Source organism: Calonectris borealis, chromosome 1 (assembly GCF_964195595.1).
Source record: "Calonectris borealis chromosome 1, bCalBor7.hap1.2, whole genome shotgun sequence".
In the NCBI taxonomy this organism is placed as follows: Eukaryota; Metazoa; Chordata; class Aves; order Procellariiformes; family Procellariidae; genus Calonectris; species Calonectris borealis.
In genome coordinates this window covers 140,543,172-140,562,619 of record NC_134312.1, presented here as the reverse complement: position 1 = coordinate 140,562,619, position 19,448 = coordinate 140,543,172, and the positions used below count along the sequence as shown (strand labels likewise).

The 19,448-nt window shown below is 39.9% G+C and overlaps 1 protein-coding gene across 7 annotated transcripts in view; it reads right to left on the bottom strand.

Moving 5' to 3' along the window:
- Positions 1–513: 513 nt before the first annotated feature.
- Positions 514–19,448, bottom strand: part of PUDP (pseudouridine 5'-phosphatase) — a 71,845-nt gene continuing 52,910 nt past the window's right edge. For 4 of the 7 annotated variants that reach the window (XM_075133637.1, XM_075133632.1, XM_075133643.1 and 1 more), the window contains one exon: positions 514–922. In XM_075133637.1, coding sequence (XP_074989738.1) covers positions 746–922 — 177 coding nt within the window. In that variant the 3' untranslated portion in view covers positions 514–745. Of the gene's footprint in view, positions 923–7,897; positions 8,104–15,665; positions 17,548–19,448 lie in introns of those variants that run through there. The other 3 variants (XR_012670443.1, XM_075133670.1, XM_075133660.1) reach the window with 3 other exon arrangements.

The window sequence follows — 19,448 nt, the reverse complement described above, 5'->3', positions numbered from 1 at the left end:
TGGCAACATGGAAAACAAGAAGAATATAAGGAAATGAAAGAAGGAAGATGCAAAGCATTTTGGTTAAACTGTAGGATCACATAACCTAGCTCCCAGCAGACAATCACCATGCCAAAAAAGATAATGACAGAATTATAGAATAATGGAGGTTGTAAAGGAATTCTGGAAGTTGTCTCATTCAGCCCCCAAGAAGAAAACAAAATAAGAAAACACAGAAAGTACAACAAAAACCTTGCAAATAACTGCAAAAAAAAATGACAACACAATTCAAAGGGGAATAGATGGGCAAGTACAGGATAAGGAAATGGATAAACAAATTGATAGCAATAACTGTATCAAAAACAATGTAATGGGATAAAAGCCAGTCCGGAACAGATTTCTGGTTAAGATCTAAACAGTAAGTCATTCAAGTGGAAACAGAACAAGAAGCTTCCAGTGCAGTTACAATAAATTGTCTAAATAGTTTCACAATATTCCCAGAAAACATTATGATGTGCAAAGAACAAGGCTGGATTCACTTTACAAGACGAAATGATGCTTTAATTTAGCATTTATCATGAGGACAAACCATAAACATTCCAGTCAACTTTCAAAGGTACTGTGTGGAAGACTTGGTGTTAACAGGATTTTTATGCTCTAGTTTTGAGGAAGAGAGGAAAAGATGCAAACCAATCATAAAACCGTAACAAAATTTCATTCCACTTTCCTGATATCCAGTCAAGTGCATGTTCATAGATTTCAGGCATTAATCATATGCTGGTAAACCAAACAGTTCTGGTTTGAAATCCTCCATGGAGTTCAGCAGTAGTGTTGCCTCCTTTTTAAGATCTGGATTTAATTTTTCATCTGGAATCATAACCACTTGCATTCCTGCTGCAAGGGCTCCTTTGACTCCAAGTGGTGAATCTTCAAACACAAGACACTGAGAAACAAGGAGGTGAGGGGAAAAAAATAGAGAAAAATGTTACTATGAACTTTTAATCTTTTGTTTTAAAAGAGAGAACGATCCCAAACAAAACTTAGTAGGAAAGCTAAATTCAATTCCTGGCTTAGACACCCCTAATTAGAACAAGGGCAAACCTCTCAATTCGAACATCTGCATGGTAATTAACCTTAAATTCATTTCAATTCAAAAAAACATCAACATGCATACTTAAATCCCAGCAATTGGTTATCCAGATGTTCCTAAGTGATTTGTTTTATAGGGATGGGTTTAAGCACAAGCTTAAAGTAAAGTTAAGCAAGTGCTTAAATACCTTTATAAGCAGGCAATTTAACTCTTCAAGACCAACTTTACAACCTGCAAAATGACAAAAGCAGTGCCTTCACTTACACGTGTGGCATTTCCTACATACACAAGAGGGGGAAGACTACACTACCTAGGTCAATATTAGGACTTTGGATGAGGGGAGAGTAAGACAGAAGTCGCTTGTCAGAAGAGTGTTGTCGAATTCATGCTCTATTTGCTTAATTCTTCCAAAGCAACGGTGAGAAAGAAAATCAGCAATTATATTGGAAGGTTACTTTTAGAGAAGAGACAGTTTAGTCAGGTAAAAGTTCCATGTCTTAAAATAGTCACAATCATTCAAGATCACAGTTTGGAAGGAAAGTTGTTAAAAATAATCAATATATTATTTATGTGAATTTTGTAATTTAACATCAGAATATTGAATAATATATATATATATAACATAAATATATAACAAATCATCTAGTCTGAACTTTTATATAATAAAAGATAATGCTTCTGGAGTTCATTCCAGAATGTATATAATGAAGCATCTCTTCCTGATGCTTCCTGATGCTCTTCCTGATTACCCAGTCTTGAGTTTGAATTTTTGGTCATGGACAATCCAAAGCAACCTGTGGCATCCAGCCATTTCAAAAATTCTGACCTACACTGAGAAGTGGTTTCTAACACTTCTGCAATTCAGACTGCATTTATTATCAATATTCTTAGCACGCTACTACTACTAATACCAAAATTATTGCCACAAGTAATTTCAGTAATTCAACACAGATGTTGGGATGGTTAGTGCAATTTTCCCTACACCCTTCAGACAGTGCAGCTCTGCCTTATCACAAATTTCTCTCTCATGCCCATTACGCCCTTCTCTACAGTCATTATCGATCTACCAAATCCCTTCCTACATACTCAGGATGGATTTTCTTATCGTTTTCTTCACAACACAATAGACTGTGGCAACTAATACTGAATGGGTGAGAGTAATGATTTGCTAAACTTAGTGTAACTTTTGACTGAATCCAGATGTGACACACTGGGAGAACATACAACAGCATACTGCATCTTTTAGGCTCTCTAACACACAACTACTTCACCAGGGAAGATCAGGGATGCACAACGTTTCTCTGTTCTGGCTGTGCTCTAGGAGAACCAAGTTGCAACTTTATTATGTTCAAAGAAAACATTTTTGCAAGATGTATTAAATGTCTGCACTATATACACCCATCTGTATCAGAGACTGTGGAAGAGGGAACGAACCCTTTCTTTCTGTTTTCTTTTCTTTTTAAAATATTGATTCTTGCCTGTCAACATGTCAGCAACCACGTGGAGTCTGCTAAGAGAAAGTAAGAGGTGCTTTCTACCTTGCATGTAATAAAGTAAAACTTAATGATTTTTAGTGAGCCAATGGAATCACACCTATCTCTTTTGTGCTCATTTCCTATATACAGTCACTGAATTCCGGTTTGAACAATGTGATATTTTCAAATGTCGATTATTATCACTATTACTAACTACAAATATGTAACCAGCTGATCCTGCAAAGCTTGGAACAATTGCTTTTAGAATGGAAGTACAGTTCTGCCTACAGGTTTTGTTCTTAACAATACCTTAGTTTGTGACCCTAAGCACTCTGAGGACTCTGAGGACAGGAAATGAAACCCTGACAGGCTTTGCCTTTTGAAGAGTAAGCTTAAATGTTGCACAGAACAGCATTATCAAAGCCTTTCAGAAACCTCTTCCAATGCAGCCCATACAAAGAAATGTACTTCACTGCTCTGCCTTGAAAGACCTAACTGACTTCCATGATGTCACTAAGCTTACTGTACGAGAGGAGCTGACAATTATGGAAAGCAATATGCATAATGAAAAGCTTAACTAATTCCCTGGAACTAGAAGCAATTAAAATTCTTAATTACCAAAGAAGCCAGGCAAATGACCCATAATTACAGTGGCTTTAATGTTACAGGAAATGTGTACTATGTCTTCCTCCAGTCTTTCTTGCTACTGACACTTACTGTCAACAGCACAGCAACATTTTTAATGGATGACGAAAGGTTTACAGAGGTTCACATACAAAATGGATTTATTAACTTTGCTGCACAGAGATGTTATAAACTGTTCACTGTCCTGGCCCACCCACATACTAAATTTAGAGATATGAAAGCAGCCAAGTTCTTTGCCATTTTGCATAAGTATTGCAACATCAGCATCACTCCAACTGAGAGAGACAGATGAGATTTATACAGACTTCAGCTGAGATTCTGGCTGCTTCTCTGCATCATTTCTAAAACTTGTGTCACTGATCAATACTACTGCTGTGAGATCTCTCAAAAGGTCATACTAATATAGGACTTCGGAATGAACTGGATGCTTAAAAAAGTAAAGTAGTAAAGCATACTAATTTATATTTCACTCCATGAATCTAGAAAAAGAAAAATTAATCACTTAACGAAAGGAAGAAATATTAAAATCACTGCAGCACCTCATTACCTCATCTTCCTACATGAAATTTAGGAATCTAAGAAAAGAGTATTAGTTAGGCCCTTGGTATGTTCAGCAGGCCCTCTCCAACCTATCTACTGTAAATGTCTAGATGGAATATTACGTAACAGGGATATCCGTAAGTGTTATTGCTGTTAGTGATAACCAAGAAGTTTGGAAGAACAAACGATTAAAATCAGTTTTGAAATGAAGATTTTGAAAAACCTGTGAAGACAATATGTATGCACGGGGAGTGCTTATCGAACAAATATCCTTGACCACATATGACACTACTGTATCAAGTCTAAAACAGAATGAAGGATGAGACTAAAGATGGCGTAATTTATACACATAGAACTCATCTGCAAATTAAACACTACCATCTATTGTTCTATAAAGAAAGAACAAAAAGAAAATTTTCATCATCTTTAAAATGGGTAAATATAGTCTCAAATTCTTTCATATTGTATTAGAAAAACCTTCTGTTTGCTGGTTCTGGTCTGGTCTGATTAGGCCCTTAATTTCAGTGAAAACATTTGCAGACACAGGGATTAAACCACACATTTTAGCGCTTTGTCTTTGAATCAGAGTTCTTACTGATAAGAGCATCGAGTATTTCATTCCCTTTGATAAAAAGAGTAGGAAGAAAAGGAACTGAGTATTTGTTAACTCCTTCCTTTTCTTCTCTAAACATTTTCTTTTAATATATTATTATTTTTACATTGTATCCCCCATATGCTCCATGGGAAACAGCTACTGTGGAATAAATGAATAAATATTAAACTTCAGTTTTCATTTTTTTTCTGTTATCACTGTAACATTTACCTTATGGTCTGTTCACACTGAAGCCAACACGGTTAAGTCTTTCACTGGGCAAAATATACTTAAGAAAACTTCAGTAATATTGAGTCTTACACAAGAACTAAGTTAAAACTACTCTGCCTTCTGAGGAACCACTGACAGAATGACATTCTGGGACAAAAGTGGTTAAAAAATAAAGAATAATAATTAATTCTATTCTTCCCTCCTGCTGAATGAAAGCAAAAAGGGAAAACTGGAATTTTGAGGTTTCAAATCACAGTTTCAAAAAGGGCTGGTAAGACCTATGAGAGGTTATCCCACGATCATTCTCCAACTTCTGAACAGGACTAGACTCGTTCTGTGCTCGGTGAGTAAGAGACAGTAGAAGATTATTGTATCTTCTGTCCTCAAATGACACAGAAACATTTGGTATCAGTATGTGACATACTATGTTTGGGGCTTCTTATGGACTGCATATTATACTTCTGTAACTTCTTTATCGTTTTCCTATCCTTTGATATACAAAGTATCTAGGAACAAGAGTGTCGTGGTTTAACCCCAGTTGGCAACCAAGCACCACACAGCCGCTCACTCACCCTCCCCGCCCCTCCCCCGGTGGTGTGGGGAAGAGAATCGGAAGGGCAAAAGTAAGAAAACTCATGGGCTGAGATAAGAACAGTCTAATAATTGAAATAAAATAAAATAAAATAATAATAATAATAACAACTTAAAAAATTGTAATGAAAAAGAGAACAAAAAGAGAGAGAGGAACAAAACCCAGGAAAAACAAGTGATGCAACCGCTCACCGTCTGTCAACCAATACCCAGCCAGTCCCCGAGCAGCGATCGCTGCCCTCCAACCAACCCCCCCCAGTTTATATACTGAGCATGACATCATATGGTATGGAATATGGCCGGTTTGGGTCAGCTGTCCTGGCTGTGCCCCCTCCCAGCTTCTCACTAGCAGAGCACGGGAAGTTGAAATGTCCTTGCTAAGTAAGCACTGCTCAGCAACAACTAAAACATCAGTGTGTTATCAACGTTCTTCTCATCCTAAATCTAAAACACAGCACTACACCAGGTACTAGGAAGAAAATTAATTCTATCCCAGCAGAAACCAGGACAAAGGGGAAATGTATTTCTGGGTGACCCATTTACCACCAGAGTTACTTAAACATTATTGAATAAATGGATTTTAAGCAGCTACAGTATTTGCAATTTTGATCTCCCACTCTCTGAAGAATTAAAAAAAACAATAATGAAATAACTTGATGAACGTTTCTCTCCTAATGTTTGGACTTACACTCTTTCCAGAGATAGTTGGGAAAGGTCTCAGTAGCAATAATGAATTACACTTCATTTTATTTTAAGGACATATGCCAATTTGACTAGCCAGGGATAACAGAATCATATTAAATACATGTTTAAGTCATGCAGCTTACAGCCCCACGACTTAGTTCCATTAAGGAAAATGAGGAGCAAGCCAAGATGTTTTTAAATGCTATAACAGATGAACAATCAAGCTGGAAACTTATAATCAAATGAATTAAGCATCAGAGTATCCAGAACACTAACTACCAGCCACCATTCTTTGTGATTCAACGATTCACATTAAGAACTGTTTGGAAATTATACGCACATACGCTTTTTAATTCAGATTTTTATTAACTCGCTACTAGGAGTACGTTGTAGACCAGTACAAGAATCAAATTATTTATCAGAAGACTTATAAGATAAAACCAAAAATCATTAGCATAATTTAAAAAAAATGAAAAAAAAAAAGGAAATGTGTTACATCTGCACATAATTAGGTCACCCTGCATTTCCAGCTCTTGCACAAATGCCACTTTACATTTCAGCCCACACCAGCAGCTACTCTCTCACAAACCAGTTCACAGGACGCTATGTTAAGGTGGGCCAGAAGGAGTAAAACGGTTTGGATGGGGAAAAAGGATGAGAAATTTCAAATTTCTTGCTTGTTTTCAAGACTCGATCAAGTGAAAGAAAGTGCTTCTGTGAGTGACAGTCAGACCCAGACACAGCGGCTCTGTGCGGCAGGGAGAAGGTCACATTTACATGCGGGGTTACTCTGATCATTCCGGATGGCTGGAGCACTCTTTTCACAGAGGACTGTGTGTTTAGAGGACAGCACACTGGGAACTTTGTATGGCAACTCGTGTTACAGGCCTCAAGAAATTCCCAGGCATTTCTGAAACAGTGTCCAATTATCCCGGCAGCAGAAATCTAACTCAATCAACTGCAGCTTGGATTAGCCATAGAAGAGTATTGTTCTTTTATGGAGAACACAAGGCAAATACTCAAGATGCTCTCTACTGAGGCTACTCATATTGCGTAACATGCTGGGGTTTTATGCTACTTATCTCTGAAAGTGGCCTAAAAAGGAATTCTGTGCAATGAAATAGTTAATTTGTGCTGCCTTCCCTTCTACACAGAAGCACCTTTACTAAAACCACTGACTTTCTTCACATGTAATGACACAACGTGACACAACATATTCAAGTAACTGCACCTTGCATGCAGAGCTCAGAACCATAGGATAATCTATACTGGAAGGGATCCCTGGAGGCCATTTCGAAACACCCCTACTCAACGCACGTCCAGCCAGAGCAGGTTGTTCAGGGTCTTGACCAGGAGAGCTTTGAGTATCTTCAACGATGCAGATTCCACATACTTCGCTGGCCAACCTGTTCCCATATTTCACCAACCCTATGGTGAAAATGGTTTTCCGAGCATCTAGCAGTAGTTTCTTGTGCCTGTTGCCTACGACACCATCACTCTGCACCTTGGAGAAGAAGCTGGCCCCATCTCATGAGCAAACACATCAGAGATACGAACCAGATACATCCAAAGGAGGAGGTGTTTCGATGAATCCAAATTCTAAGTCCCAAACTGAAACTGGAAATAGGTATCAGAAGTATTTCCTGTATAAATGCAATGACCTTTTTGCCACAGGGTATGTCTATGAAGTCGTAGGCGCAGCAGAGCAGGCTGACGACGGGAGGTACCCTGCCTGTTTTGTGTAACTGGACAGCACCGCTTGCCTATGACCAACTCAGCAGGTGCTGCAGAAGGCAGCTGATTCTCATGGAGCAATCCAATTTTTTCAAGCGGCATAATTTTTTGGCAATAGTTTCTTTTTGTTCTATAATGTCTCCTTGACTAGTGTTATTTTCCCGCACAGAAAGACCAGCCTGCATACTGAAATGTACCTTAACCTGATCTAAACACCATCTTAATTATTGTATAATCTTTGACAGAAGTGTTAATAACAACCCACATATGCTTCAGACACGAAGTCATTTCCTAATTTCTTCAGTAAAGAAAGAAAGGATGAGAAGAGACATTCACCTTTAACAGGTTTTCATTGGGAGTGAAAAAAAGTCATGGAAAAGGTCTTTTTTTTCTCATTCAGTACAAGCTTCGCATTGAACCGTACAAAACACAGTGTCACCAGTCTGGATTGACTTGGGGAGATGTAGTTGTGTTACACTTTAACTCTTCATGATCAGCAAGAAAAGCAGTTTTCTTTCAAACTTCAAACAGCTGAAAGTTATCTGTTAGAGAATATTTAAGATTAATAGCATAGAACTCCAAGCACGAAGCCACGAACTAGCACCTTTAAGTAAAACAAACAAAACACTAACAAAATTCTAATTATAATTTTCTACACATTTCAGCTACAGGAAACAAATACTTATATTAAAAATGGCAATTCTCTGTTCTCAATATAGATTTTCTAAGAGGTAGGTGGACAACAAAGTACAAAAGTAAGTTGCAAAAAATATTAACTCCTAATTTGTTGAATTTGGGTAAACACCTGAACTGAATCTTAAAGACCTTCTGTTGGAAATTGGCTTTTGTAACTTTTAAAATAAAAAAAAAAAAACCATTTTTTATAACATTGCTTGGAAGAATAACTTAATAGTACTGGCTTCACAAAAAACAAGAGAATGAAAGCAGGAAATTAAAAGCTGGTTTTACTCCAGTACAAACCAAAACCAAGAACAAATCCTAAAATCTTTAAAAAATGTAGTATCTTGGAGAGAGTCACACCTCATAAGAGGGTTAAAGAAATGGAAGAGCCAAAGACGAGGAAAAAACTTAAGATAATCAGCACTAGGAAGAACCATTAGAATCTGAAATAAACACACTATTTTGAAAAAGGAAATAAATTAACATCATAAAGAGATACAAATCGGTAAAGCTTCAGATTTCGAAACACAATAGTACAAAGGTTTGACTCTGGCTCATTTCGGGGGACGTTTGCTAAAACAGAATTACTTCAATATTTTCTTTTGAACCCATTGATATTCAAAGTACTATTTCCACTAAAATATGAACTTGTAAAATAACAACAGTATTAACAGTAATTGTTATAAAAATCGTCTGTTACATCTATGCAAGGATAATATATGGTTCAATTTAATGTATTTCCATGATATGCCATTAGATTAAATTCCATGTACATGTTTAAGACAAAAGCAAAAGTGACCAAATTAGACAATTTTCTCCAAATCAGGCTCCTAACCTGTTCCTAGGAGGCAGTTTCAAAAGCAGCTGAGCCACAGTAATGGTTTGCTGCCTATGAAAGGTTGTTTCTTCCTTCTCTTTCTTTAATCTCCTGTTAGCCGGTGTACGCTTCCATCTGTCTCCTAGTGATGGGTGTTGTGTTTCTGTGCCCTTCTGTGAATGAACTCTGTACCCTAATAGAAAACTATTCTCCTATTAGGCTCATAAACTGGAGAACAATCAGTGAACAGCTGGGAGTGAACAGGAAGACTGAAGAGGAATATAAATCCTCCTTTTTGGGCAGTGTTTAAATCATAATGGGGTTCATCCCTTCAAAGTATAGTCTTATTCCTGGCATGCCTTGCATTTGCCTAAAGCAGACCGTATGTGTAAAACCACAAAATGGCTGTGCAAAGTTTTGCAGAACCTGCCCTTTCAACACAAGCCCAACTGTGGGCATGGGATTACGGTTATGAACATCGCAATTCCACATTACATGAAATGCCTCATTACATCGATAATCAGATCTATTTAAGTAACTGCCCTCATTATTTCAAAAGATGATTTCTCAGCCTCTTAGTTGGCAAAGCTGCTTTGACTGTGCAGGCAAACAGAGCTCAGAACTCAAAATTTCTTACATTTTCTCTACCTGAGAAAGTATTTGTGTGCTAAATACAGTATTTCTAAAGAACATGAAATCTACCATCAAAAGTAACAGAATTAATAATAAACACCATAATTCTACACATACTATGTATGATATACCACTTTTGAACTATTTATTATGAGAAATAATGAATTCCATGGAGAGCACGCTCCTAATCCTGAATGAGGGATTAACTTCAAGTGCACAGCAAGATCTACTAGAGCAATACAATTATTATTGGTAAAAAAAATGTATTAAGAGTAAAGTTAAAAACAAAATGTGAAAGTTATTTTTTTAAGACTTCAGTAGAGAAGTAATCTCTTTCACATTAATCTCTACCTTGTTTTATCAGCTTGCTTTGTTTATTTCAGGGAAGCAATAACAACCCAAGTATTTCAAACTATGAAAACTGTAAGATGGAAAGCCAGTGAATATCAAGCAGTTTTATGTGAATCAATCATTAAAACAGACTACTCCTCTAAAAAATTTCTTTCCACTGTAAACTCCAAGTTTAAATGTTTCTATAAATGCGAAAATTAATACACTCTTAAAATGAATTCACATGTAGAAAGTTATTTAAGTCTTAACCTCCTGTTGCAATACATTTCAAAACACTTCTGTCAAAATTCCCCTAGTAATATCATCTAGCTATTTAAAATACTGTATGGAAACACTTTTTTTTTAAATGCATTGATGACCCACAGTTATCAAGCTGTGCCTGTTTCTCTAGTAGACCAGCTCCACCAGATAAGAGAATGCTACTAGTCGCCTCAAACAAAGGCTATCAGTTCTTATTTTGACTCAAGCATGCTTAAAGGCAGAATAACAGGTCATTTTCAGTAAAAGGACTGAAAGAGGGCCTAAGATGTAAGTGAACATTTCAGAGCAAACAATGAACAAAAACAGAAAAACATGCTTATTTAACTCTGCGTAGGTATGCATGTGTATAAATACATGGTGTATATATGGTCTCTACAGATAGTCTCTTCCTCTGTGGCCTAAGGCTTATTCAGTTTAATATATATTAGATTAATAACTAATACAGCCATCACACTGGCTTAACATTAACATTAGTTTGGGAATACCAGCCATGGTATCAGCAACTACTAACTATGCTTGTCACACAACTTCTGCCATGAGTAATTTCTTTCGGGTACTTAGTTCTTCAAAGAAACAAGTTTATCATTACCTGGGTTCAAACCAGCTTTTTCTTAATATAATTTTTATTTAAAAAACTCTCATCTGTATATTTCAATCAGAAATAATGTCCAGATGTCAACAGGGTATAAAGCCGACAGATGGCAGACTAATTTAAAAGGAAAACTATCACCTATAGGCCTGCAAAGTCCTCAAAACACTGCAACAGGCCATATGCTTAAGTGAAAACTACTGGCTCATCCAACACAATAATGATTTTATATTAAAAGTAAGAATCACCACCTACCTAACGAATCCACTGATCTGAAGTATCCTGCATTTGCTTACCTTCAACAGCTTGAGTGAGTCTTTGGAAAAGGGATGAGGGTTGATTTCCTGTTTAAACTAAACGTGTCCATTTCTCTGCGATTGTTGGAATTGTTACTCTAAAGCTTGCTGCCATGTTATTGTGCTACTATGTTACAGATTATAGATGCCCACACATAATACACATACACACTCACACAGAAAATAAGCAAATGCTACATAAATCTCATATAGACTCACAAAATCACAGGATCCCAGGATGGTTGAGGTTGAAAGGGACCTCTGGAGGTCACCTGGTCCACCCCCCTGCTCAAGCAGGGACACCTACAGCCAGTTGCCCAGGACCAGGTCCAGACAGTGTTTGAGTATCTCCAAGGAGTGAGACTCTATCACCTCTCTGGGCAACCTGAACCAGTGCTCGGTCACCCTCATGGTAAAGAAGTGTTTTCTGATGGCCAGAGGAAACCTCCTGTGTTTCAGTTTGTGCCCATTGCCTCTGGTCCTGTCACTGGACACCACTGAAAAGAGCCTGGCTTCGTCCTCTTTGCATCCACCCTTCATGTATTTACATACATTAATAAGATCCCCCCTGAGCCTTCTCTTCTCCAAGCTAAACAGTCCCAGCTCGCTCAGCCTTTCCTCATACGAGAGACCCTCCAGCCCCTTAATCATCTCTGTGGTCCTTTGCTGGACTCTGTCCAGTAACTCCATATGTCTCTCGTACTGGGGAGCCCAGAACTGGATACAGTACTCCAGGTACGGCCTCACCAGTGCTGCATAGAGGGGCAGGATCATCTCCCTCAACCTGCCGGCAACACTCCTCATCATAAACCACCTTTGCCGCAATGGCACATTGCTGGCTCATGTCAACTTGGTGTCCACCAGCCATCATAATTATCTTTTTTTCTGAAAGTATGCTTTCCTTTCCTGTTCAGAAGTGTGCAGCCACACTCACTGGTGCAGTGACAGATGGTACTGTAATGGAACTTCTAAATTTAAAGGTATGAATGACGAATGTGCAAGAAATACAGACAAAACATATTGCTAAGTGACCATCAGAGAACCTATGATGAGAATATAAACCACTCCATTAAGAAGTGTCTTAGTCACCCCAATACTGATATAAATGCATTTCTTCCCAGTTAAGTCAAAGGCAAATTGCCTTCTCTACAAATGCTTGCAGTCAACTTACAAACAAGCACCTGAATGAGAGTTAACATGCTTATAACACATAGTTATTTTGGGAAAAAAACTAAGTCGTCTGCCCAAGCACAGGCCACCCCTCTTTTCTTCTTTTTAAAATTAAATTATGTGTATTTATATATTAGTAAGACTACCGTGGCATACCACAAATAGTGATTTTACATTGCCCTAACCATCACAACACATGACCTGAAAGAAACCACCTCTAATACAGCAACACGATCAGTTCAGGGATAGACGCTGCCACGGGTATGGCCAAGAATCTGGATAAATTGACAGACAGCTGAGTGCTATGAGCAGCATTTTGCTGATAACTGGGAAGCTTCAGCTCCCAGATAGTACATAAGGATTCCCTGGGGAAACCACACTGCAGCAGGTATGTCAAGGTGACAAAGTATCACTGCCACACAATCCACTGAAAGATATGTTCTGGCTACCAGGTAAAATATGCTGTGACTACAAAAACAAAAGGAGGATAGGCTGTCAGGCGAAGAAGCAAAAGAGAATCTCAAACACCATGATTCAGTATACAGGAAATATCTCAAGTAATTTTTCCCCCATTTTCTTCTGATTAGAAGTTGTAGTGTTTTCTCTCTATTATGTTTAAAAACTTTTCTAATTGATTTCAACTACTTCTAGTGAGATACAGATAAGATTCATTACTAAATAGAGAAAATGTATAAATCAGATGGCAAATATGTCTAAAGAGTGAGGACTGACATTGCTTATCCATACATAAAGATTGTCTTGGGGATATATGTTCTGGATTTGCGGGTATTGAAGGTGTAGATAAACACAATTGTTTCGTATTCTTCAAAGGTTTGTAAGTTCTAGTCTTAGGAAGGAAAACAAGTGAGAAAAGACACTAAAACTTCTATTTTCTCCATTGACCCTGCATCTGCAGATAAAACACTTCAATACTTTCAAAGCCATAGAGAACAGTCTCCTCATTGATAAGTAAAGCAGTAATTTAACAAGTAGTTCTATGGAATATCAAGAGATAATGGGTTAAAACCAGAAAGAAACAATTACGCTACCTAGAACTACTGTTACTATAATCTCAACCAGGTCAAGTTTTAACTTTGTTACCAAAAGAAACAGGAAGAGAATCTTACAAAATCAAGTGACAAATGTCTTTTTGAGCTTCTTCAGATTACCAGCATCTTGCATCTAGATGGAGAGCAAAGATGTTGCTCATGACACTCTAAATGCTTTCCTCAATGAGGTGTTCTTTTGCTTAGCAGTGGCAGTACTGCAGGCTGCCAGTCGAAGTTCTTCACTCCCCCGTGTTCTCCTACTTCCCTATCAACTAAAAAAGTTTTTTCTCCCTGCTTCAGGTGCCTTCCTAACTACCCTCCTTGGAGAAAAGGAGCACAGCTTAGATAGACAGTTTTTAATTAATAAGAATCTTTCCTTCTAAATCTTCTGCGGTTATGAAACATCTCATTACCAATAAATCCAAAGAGCACCTATGGAGCATTAGCAGTTAAAATTGCCAACTATGTTTCTACCGAGAGGGATCTGTACATTTTCATATCTAGAAATATATATATATATATGCACACACATATACACACACGTTAGTTTATGCAATAGAAGTGCTCATCTGCACACAGGAAGCATGGCAGGAGCAACAACGGCAGGTGGGGGAGCCCGAATCACACCCTGCCCCGCTGCTCCCAGGCACACCACAGCAGCCATCAGCCTACTAGACGCTCATCCCTGTGCTGCCCGATGGGGCAGGAGGCCCAGGGTCAGGGGGAGCCCCAGCAGCCCTGCGAGGGCAGTGGAGGCCCCTGGCCCAGCCACCCCTGGTGCCACAGGAGCCCGCAGGGGGCCCCGGGGCAGGGCCAGACCCACCCAGATGCACCAGCAGGAGAGGCTCCTCGGCTCGGGGCGCCCTGTGGGAATGGGGACAGAAGGGGCTGGTGGGGTGCGAGCAGGGGCCATCAGTCCACGTGCCTGCGCCAGCCAGCGCAGCCTGTCCTGTCTCCTCTAATTAAACTCCACTTCTGACGGTTTTCCTGGGCAAGGGCTTGCTATTGTGCATGCACACGTGCGTGGAGTGCCAGCCCTGCCGCGGGTGCCCACAGTGCAGCACCTGCAGCGAGGGTGGGTGTGCAAGGGAGCGTGCAAGTGCTAGTGAAGAGCACGCTGGACTAGCTGGCAAGTAGGTGAAGTGGCCTGGGAGTCGGGCGTGTGTCTACAGGCGAGAACACAGGCAGTGCTGGCTCTTGGAGGGACAGGGTAACCCTGGCCAGCTGCTGCAGAGACCCTGGGGTCTGGGGCTGTCCGAGAGACCCATCCGTGTGTGCACAAGACTCTCTGTGGGAGGTGATGGGGGGGGAACACAAGGATCCAGGACCACCTGATGGGCTGTGTCTAAGCCATCCACTGCGTGGGTGTGGGTGAGAGGAAGGGGAGGGGGAGAAGGATCTGCACCGAGGGCTAGAGTGGAGCTGTGGCCTTGGAGGCTCATGCCTCCAGCTGCCAACAACTGGGGAGACTGGGATCCGGGGCCAGCTGAGGGCTTAAATCCAGCTGCTGGAGGGATCCTCATCGCACGTATGTATATATTTTGCACTAATAGACCTTCATCCTGATCAGCCAGAGAGGGGAACAGGATGAGGCCGTTGGAGCCCTCTGTGCTTGTGAGTGCTGAGCGTTTCTGCCGTGCCGTTCTGCAGGGCTGGCACGTGTACGTGTATGCATGCGTATCGTACACACTGTCTGTGCTGATGTGACTACTGGAAATATGTTCTCAGCCTCGTTACTGGCTGGATTTGGGGTCATGGAGCTGCAGCAGCCTTGCTGCTATCGGGCTCCTGGTTTTGACATATTTGTTACATACAAATGCATATATGTAATATATGTAGTTTAAAATATGTATCTGCATGTATCTATAGAGATATATATCTCTATATATACAGATATAAAACTGCATGCATTTATAAACCTAACATCAAATGCAGTAAAATATCAAAAATAGTAACTGAGGAAGGGCTGGGGAGAAAAAGGCAACTTCCACGATACTTTGTTAGGACTGAACCAAACCCCCAGGATGATGGGGATTTGGCAGGAACTAAGAGTGTTCTTCAATTCAATATAAAAGCACCACCAGCACAGCATCAAACATATTTTGGGAAGGCATTGATAAACCAAAGTTAGTAGACTTAAATTCTACATTATCTGATATTTCATTGTCATTAAATGTTCAATCTAATTCAAACATACGCAATGACACTTTGCCTGTCTGAATGATATCTAATTGGAAAATGCAGTGGGTGAGGTCTTTCCTAAACCTCCTAACAGATTTAGCAAAATAAGCAGTAATTCATATCCCACACTTCCATGTGACATTGCTGATAGATACTAAAGTATCTCCAACACTACTGAATTTATGTATCAGACACAGCACAGTGTACCACTGATATTTGTACCCAGTTTCCTATTGTTTTCTCCAATTGCTTCCATCCCAGAAACTGTTGCTGAATCTGAAGAAGGCACACAGGAAAAATTAAGACAGATTTTTGTTTTTATTCATCCCAGTGTCCTTCTGCATTTTACTAAAAATCTGTTTCTAAACAACTAATAAATAATTTTCCACTTTTTAAATTAATCATGACATCAATAGCCAAGCCCTAAATACTTTTACAATACTGCTTCCCAAGCCTTTTATCAAAAGATATGCTAATCGACTGTTGTTGCAATTGGAATGTATGGTAGATTTGTCTCGCATGTCTGTGCATCAAAGTGACAAAACAGATGAATCCATAAGATCAACATAGGTGTAAGTTTGAAACCATAATTTAAGTTCTCTAAAATCCATAAATTTATTGATACTAGCGAAAGCTTATGAAGTCAAGAGAAGGTTTGTCACTGCATTATCTGCATCATGAACATGTGTACTTGTTGAAGAACCACAACATTTTTAACTTTTTGCCAATTAGGGTGATTTTTGTTTATGCTTTCCACAAAAACAAAAAAAACCCCAAACAAACTCTGCAGAAGACTCATAAATAAAGGCATTTGCACATAAAATGAGAGCCACAGTCAACTGGAATAGCACTGAGCCCTTTGCTGTATTCATAAAGAAATGCAAAAAGGTGGTTGGTTTTTTTGCTTTTGTCAGGCAACACAGGCTTTTAATATCACTAGTCATTCAGACCTGCGATTGAGATTTATTAACCTGTCAAACAAAAGCAATTTTACAACATATACAATTGCAGTTCATTTCAGAACATTTATTGCTCTGTAAACAGAAAATCCAGATTCTCCTTAAACAATCAGTCCCTTTTCTTCTCCTTGAAGCAAGAAGGAAGAGAAAGAAATTCTAAGTGAAACAGAAAGCAGTATTCATGAACTTATTTACACAAAGACATAAAAAGCCTAAAGTTATAAATTAAAAGACTTTTACAGTGACTACCTCTACAGAAAAAAAATCTTTGATGCCAGTAACTTATATCAAACAAAATCAAATAGGGGCACAGAAATGAGAAACAGTTTAAATTAAAGGTGGTCACAATACTTAAAGGAGGATGGCTTCGACCCAGGAGATGATGTAGAACACTCTCCACATTTGGGCAATATGGATGAGAAGGGAAGGGGAAGCAGAACAGGACCACAGCTCCACGTTTACTTTGTGTATTTTGTGCTATGCAACTCCTTAGCCATAAGTTAAAGCTAAATGAAGTGTCAGGTTTCTGTATGCTCTTCAAATCTTTAAACACAGAACAAAATGACAACTCCAAGGAAATCTAAATAATTGTGGAAGGCTATTTGCTCATAATTTAACTTAATAGTATCTGTTGAGCAGAAGCTTGACTATGAAAGTCTGTTACCATTTAGTATCATAATTCTCAAATACGCAAGGATTACATTTGAAAAGTTTATTAGTCATTAAAATTAGGAAAGAAGAAAACAGAAGGATGATGATAAACTTCAGGAAGGCCAGCAGAGGGCCACGAAGACGGTGGGGCTTGTAGCAACTTGCCCTATGAGGAACCGCTGAAGGAGACGTTGGCTTGTTCAGCCCAGAGAAGACTTCAGGAGGGCCAAACAGCAGCTGCGTAGTATCTCTGAGAACATTAGTGAAAAGATGGAGATAATCTCTTTACGAAGGTGTGTAGTATGAACATGAGATGATGGTCCTAAATTGAAATAGAAGAGGTTCTATCTGACTAGATATAAGGAGAGAAGGAAAAAAAAGAAAAAAAAAAAGAAAACAAAAAAAACACAGCAAGAATTAAGCGCTGAAAAACGTTGCCCAGGGAAGCTGTGTGGTCTCCACCCTCAGAGGCCTTTAAGACCTGACTGGACAAGCCTGGAGCAACCTGTGCTGAATTCAGTATTGACCTGCTTTCAGAAGGTTGGATTAGTTACTTTGCAAGGTTCATTCCAATACAAATGGCTCTACAGAAGAGTTAAAACAATGTATTAAGTATCAGTAAGCATTCCTCTGCTTCGGTTTTCAATACCTCAAAACATTAAGAATAATTTCTAGAATACTACCAGTACACTGGATATTGACCTTTTGTACCTACTGTACGTTAGAGCAATTATTACCTAAAAGAAGCCCTGCCTGCCAGGCCAAAGGGAAATATTTTCTTTCTCGTACATTCCACTTCCTGACATCTCTGCAATACAAAGCAAAACCAACAGATATCTGAACTGAAAGATTTTTCCTACCATAAACTAAGATGATTCTATGATAACATAATCAATATTAACTTTAGACATCTTTTGATCTCTCAGTCTATGTCTAGACTATGAGGACATCCCATTTCCTGAGTCAGAGGGTGGGGAAAATAGGTAGAATAAGGTGATGTTCCCAGATGGGAACAAATGGGGCAAGACTTGTCCCAACAGAACTGCAATAGAAAATATGGGAGAAGATACAATACTGTAGATCTACTGTAGATCCTGGAGTAGAAACTAGGAAGCTAGGGTGGAAGAGCTCAAATGGCTCTGAGAGATGTTTAGAAAGGCGGTGTTTTATTAGGAGACTGAAACAGAAGAACTAAGATACCTACCTGGAACATCTACACCTGAACTGGTTATCTCGTCTCCCTTTATGGAGAGAAATGCGACCCTAGGGAACGGGTTACTGCTATTTGGGAATACGGCCTAATCTGGTAGCCTGACAGAGGGGAGGCAGCCGCAGCTCCATGCCCCCTGGTCCAAACAGTAGTGAGGCTGAGCATATATTCCCAGCAGGCACATGCACACAAACAGATACATAAATCTATATATACCTGGCTAGCCACACAGATCAACACAGTACACTCAGCACTCGCATGAACCCACGGGCTCGTTCAGCTGGCTCTTTGCTAGCATTCACACACTTGCCTGCACCCAGCCCGGCCACTGGCACTGCAGATGCATGGGCCGGGCCCCTGCGACCTGTGGTCCCACGCCGGGGGCTGGCACTTGGCTTTGCCCAGCTGCCAGCAACCAGACCCTCACTCGCTCCGGCCGCTGGCACCTCCGCCCAGGGTCTGACTCCAGTTGCTGGCCACACACAGAGACACAGAGAACAGATGCCCTTCAGCCAGGAAAAGAGTTAGAAGTGGAATTTGATAAGATAGGACGGACTGCGCTGGTCAGGAGCAGGGCATGGCCAGACAAGCGTGTCACCTATTTACACACGCATTTTACATATCCAGCCCTTTTTATCACCTTATCCCTTTCTTTCTCCATAATAAGTCCTGTGCCATCCCAAAATGCTCTTCCTCTGCACCCCGTACTGTGTGCCATGCCCCAGGCAGTGTCTCCCCTCAGTCCAGCATTGATTCGCCTTGATGGGTCTCATGGCTGGATGATTCACCTTGATGGTTCCCCTGGGACAGCCCTTGGAGGGCCCAGACAGGCTGTCCCTCGGAGTCCCTAATCTGGGCTCCTGTCTGCCTGTGGGACTCTCTGCTCCCCTGGCCTTGTGGAGATGGGCCGCTGATGGCTCCTGTGGTGGGCCTGGGAGCAGCCGAGCAGGGCGTGATTTTGGGATCTTCCGTGGGTCTGCAGATAAGCTTTTATCACACAACCTAACAGCTGCATCCTGTGGTGGATCTTCCTTAGGAT